We start from the raw sequence: 5,750 nt of genomic DNA on the forward strand, positions 1-5,750 counted from the left end.
TTTTCAAAACCCACACCTCACACTCATACCAAACTAAACCCACCTCCATTAATACCACACCACACAAATAACACAAATAAGTACTACCTAAACAACACCACCAAATCCATGCTAGAATAACACCAATAAAACCCATTTCATCATCCAGACACAACACCCACCACATCAAAATTCATTCCACATAAACCACCACCAGGAAGGTAACCAACCCCACCAGACCCACACCACAATAATTATATAAATATTAATAAGATCAAACATATTAAGATTATATACTCTTTATTATTTTTCATAATTTCGCTTTGCCCAATTCTTCAAATAATTTCTTCTATCACAGCAATTCATATAAATAAAATAAAATAAATAAAAAGAAAATCAGAAAGAATATACATAAGATTACAATTACAATTTAATTAATTTTAACAGTAGGTACTCAGGATATCCTTTTCCTTATATTACACCAACCCCTATCGAACCACCACCTCTCGAAAAACTCCCAAAAACCCAAAATTAACAACAGGGGACATGCATGAATTTCCAGCCAAAAAGTTGAACGCCCCTAAAATCACAAAATTCTCCGAAATTTCGACCCAATTTTTGACCAATCTTTGACCAATCTTCTGCACCCTATCAACCAAATCTCAGACTATACACAAAACAATTACCTACACCCACACCTAAACAACTACCACAACCTTCCCAATCCAACTCCACACTAAAACCATAAACACACTAATCCAAATGATATCAAATAAAATAACCCATAACACCACAACCACAACCACCACTAAATTAAACAACACCATAAACCCACACACAACCACCCCCACCCAACAAACATATAATTAAATAAACCACAATTAAATTAAATATACCAACCGATATAAACACCTCATGCACCCTTAATACCCCATTCTCAGCCACATCGATTTAAACATTCAAAATTCCAGATAATACAAACAAATAAAACACCAATAAGTAACTACAGTACACCCTGTACAACACCCCAAGCCACAACAACAAACCCAAATCCAACCCAATCCACCAATCCAAAATCTCAGACCCATAAAATAAACTCTCGAATAAATATTACCAAAAATCAAATAATAATGAGTCATATATCTACATGTATAATTATTGAATGTACATGTCGTATGTTATTTTATATACAAATCATATGAATTAATACCAGAAATANAAACCCCAAAAATTCTCCGAAAATTTGACCACATTTTCCGGGATTTTGATCACATCCTGAATCCCCTGAATCAATTTCCAGAATCATCCACCCAACCCATACACCAATCACCAAAGATACACACTCCATATCAAATACACAAACAACAACAACCTCAGTGAACAACCAAACTATACCCCAACCCATCAACACAACAAACCACACACCACCCAAACCACCCCAATAGAATCACCCAACAACACCAACCTAATGCAAACTATATAACTTTAATAAACCATAATTAAAGAAATAATATAGATACACAATTTACCATTATCTTTTAGCTCATATTCTAGCTTGTGTTTTATATAAGATTAATCCATCAAGATAATATATTCAAACTCAATATTTGTTTAATCACAACACCACCACCCCCACAACAAATACCAAACCCCACCCAAGATCACCAGTAGCACCCAATGCAAACTCAACAAATCAAACACTTAAACACATCCAATTAATTAAATATTATACAATCAAAATAACCAAACACATTGAAATTATCTCCATCTATTATCTTATGATCCTCTGCATTTATTAGATTTATATGATCATATTATACCCATCCAATTATACCAATACAAAGTTTATAAAATACAATCAGGAACAACACCAGCGGCACCATACACATTACCCAAACAAGATCCAAAACTATCCAACAAATTAACATAAAAGAATGCAATACCACAATATAACACAATAAACCTACCCCACAGCAAACGTATCGCACCTAAACTACAAATTAACAAAATAAAATATAATTGAATATTCAGCCATTCCCTTATATCACACCAACCCCCTACCGAACCACCACCCCTCGAAAAATCCCCAAAAACCCCAAAATTAACAACGGGGAACATGCATGAATTTCCAGCCAAAAAGTTGAACGCCCCTAAAATTCCAAAAATTCTCCGAAAATTTGGACCCATTTTTGAGGATTTTCTGGACAAATTTCTATCTCCCATAACCACATTACAGCCCAACAATCACACCGCACAATTAATTTAAATCAAATAAACACTAGAACTACCAACAAATATCCAACTATCCTATCAAAACCCCCCAAAGTACCAGTTAAATTAATTAAACCTCAAATTCAAGAAATAAAATAAGAAATAAATCAATCTCACATATCATTACATACTACATTTATGCACCTGTTAATATATATCAATTAACCCCAATAATAATCACTCTATACATAATTTATTAAATGCACTCAACACTTCATACAAACCCAATAGACCTAATTCCTTATATTACACCAACCCTTATCAAACCACCACCTCCCAAAAACCCCGATTTTAGCCCAAATTAACAACGGGGAACATGCATGAATTTCCCGCCAAAAAGTTGAACGCCCCTAAAATTTTAAAAATTCTCCGAAAATTTGAACCCATTTTTCTCAATTTTTCTCAACCTTCTCATTCTAATTCCACAATATCTCCACAAACCTATCCCACAGCCATAAACACCCACCAGATGAAACACTACAATTTAATAAACAATAATTTAAGAGATACACAAAATCAAATACACCAAGTACAACATCTATCCATACCAACCCCACCAATTTAACCTGATTTATAAGACCCATATAACCAATTTATACAAAATAACCAATCTACCAAATCCAACACCAAACCACAAACCAACCAAAATACAACAACATGTACAAAAAGCCAACACACCCATCAAACCCCATAACCCCAACCACTAAATCCAACAAGAATACAACTCAAACCCAACAGTACCAACCAACTTAAATAAATATTAATACAATGAGATATAATTAAATCAATATAGAATCAAAACTATTATCACATTACTCTATAGCCTATGATGTTGTTACATTAAAAAACCAATAAAGAGACATAAAACCAATATAAAGTATAATAAATACCCACAGGCTACACCAGGTCACAGAAATCAACGACAACAGAAATACATCTGATCTAATCAAAACCCACACGCAACCCCCCTAACAAACCCCACATAACCAAACACCCTAACCAAAACAATAAATTAATTAAACTATATATTATAAATCATTAAGAATATATTCAAGAAATCAACTCAGGTAATCAACATATACCACATATCATGTTTTATTTATATCATTTAATTACAATCATACCCAATCTCAACACAAAGAATATAAAATTAATATAGTACACTACCCACCTAGTCCAAATTCTTATATTACACCAACCCCTATCGAACCACCACCTCTCGAAAAACCCCAATTTTAGCTTAAATTAACAATGGGGAACATGCATGAATTTCCAACCAAAAAGTTGAACGCCCCTAAAACCCCAAAAATTCTCCGAAATTTCGGACCCATTTTTCATCATTTTCACCACCACACACCAACACCCAACAACAACATCCCAACCCACACCCAACAACCAATAAACCCATTATGGCACCCCAACCAAATAACACACTACACAACACAACCAACACAATACCACCAAGCACACCACAAAGACACCATTAACACATATAATATTAAGTAAATCCTAAAATATAAAATAAATACAAATTATAATCTATCAATCAGTAACAATCTTATGAACATTCTTTTTATTCATCTATATTACATCAATAACAAAATCAATAAAATCAAATAAAATATCTAGTAAATACACCCAGACCACAACACCATTTTCCTGTATTACACCAACCCCTATCGAACCACCACCTCCCCAAAAACCCCCAAAAAACAGCAAAATTAACAACGGGGAACATGCATGAATTTCCGCCCAAAAAGTTGAACGCCCCTAAACCCCAAAAAATTCTCCGAAAATTTGACCACATTTTCCGGGATTTTGATCACATCCTGAATCCCCTGAATCAATTTCCAGAATCATCCACCCAANAAAAATTCTCCGAAAATTTGACCCAATTTTTAATCCAAATTTACCCAAATCATTCACACCACAACCAAAACCAGATCTCCAAATACATACAAACTACACCAACCCATACCACATACCATCCACCCAACCAACAACCAACTAAGAGCACAACATCAACATCAACCAAAACTCAACCCACACATTCATCAACCACAACACCCATCACCACCACCACCAACAAATACATTATTAATTAAATTATATCAAATGAAAATATACATAAAATATACACATCATGATTATCTTTATTATGAGATCATACTTGCTGTTAAAATAATATATCATAATTCAACTTAATTCAATCTCAATATAATATCTATTTAAATATAATATCATCAACACCAGGCTAAATCCTTATATTACACCAACCCCTATCGAACCACCACCCCCGAAAAACCCTAATTTTAGCCCAAATTAACAACGGGGAACATGCATGAATTTCCAGCCAAAAAGTTGAACACCCCTAAAATTCCAGATTTTTCTCGAAATTTCGGACCCATTTTTTCACAATTTCCAACACCAACTCACCAAACAATCAATCTCCAATACCCACCAGGTACATATTAACATACAAACATCTACTACACCAATCAATATCAATCCACCAAATAACCAACCAAACGGTCCCAAACACAACACACACCCACACACCTGAATCACGCCCACCACCCTACACCACCACACCCTAAACAAACTGTAATACTAAATAAATACTATAACCCAAATAAGTAATCATATATAATAAAGATCTATCATTCTCTAACTCATATAATTTATGTTTAATAATTTCTTCATAATAAAATCATAATGAATCTCAATCTAAAATCTATCAAATTAATACACCACACACCACAACCTCAATTTTCTATATTACACCAACCCCTACCGAACCACCACCCCCGAAAAACCCTGATTTTAGCTCAAATTAACAACGGGGAACATGCATGAATTTCCGCCCAAAAAGTTGAACGCCCCTAAAATTTAAGATTTTCTCCGAAATTTCGAACCCAATTTTTTGAGAATTTCCCCACATTAACCCACACCTCCACACCAAACCCACTACCCAACACCAACTCAATACATCTAACAAAATATCATAGCTATCCAACTCACAAGAAGTATACCAACCAACTCACCCCACCCCACCAAACAAACAACCAGACATCAACAAACAATCCAACTCCAAAGAACACAACAAACTAACAACCACCTAATACCACAAACCAACAACCAGTACACACCCAAACCCCAGACCAACAAAACACACAACAAGAAATATAATCACCAAATTATAAAACCAAATCCCAAGACAAAACTTCCATACCACACACCAAACCAACAACCCCACCCAACCAACTCCTACCTGAACTAAATTATATTTAATACATTATAATCAAATCATATGAATAATCAATTATATATCTCATTTACACAATCTTATCTGATGTATGCGTTATTTTTCATTGCTTATAATCATTTAAATACCAAATCTAAAATTTATAAAATATTCAATATACACAACCCTAAACACACTACCATAAACCACCAATACATCCCACACAACCAAATAACCAGATGCAAATAAACCACAT

At 34.0% G+C, this 5,750-nt stretch overlaps 1 protein-coding gene across 1 annotated transcript; it reads left to right on the forward strand.

Moving 5' to 3' along the window:
• Positions 1–3,986: 3,986 nt before the first annotated feature.
• On the forward strand, positions 3,987–4,355 carry TM35_001301020 (uncharacterized protein; the record flags this gene model as incomplete). Its single annotated transcript, XM_029031848.1, has 1 exon — positions 3,987–4,355. The coding sequence occupies one exon, from the start codon at positions 3,987–3,989 to the stop codon at positions 4,353–4,355; it is 369 nt and encodes a 122-aa protein (XP_028876860.1).
• Positions 4,356–5,750: the final 1,395 nt, after the last annotated feature.

Source organism: Trypanosoma theileri (assembly GCF_002087225.1).
Source record: "Trypanosoma theileri isolate Edinburgh chromosome Unknown TM35_Tth_130_V1, whole genome shotgun sequence".
NCBI classification, from domain to species: domain Eukaryota; phylum Euglenozoa; class Kinetoplastea; order Trypanosomatida; family Trypanosomatidae; genus Trypanosoma; species Trypanosoma theileri.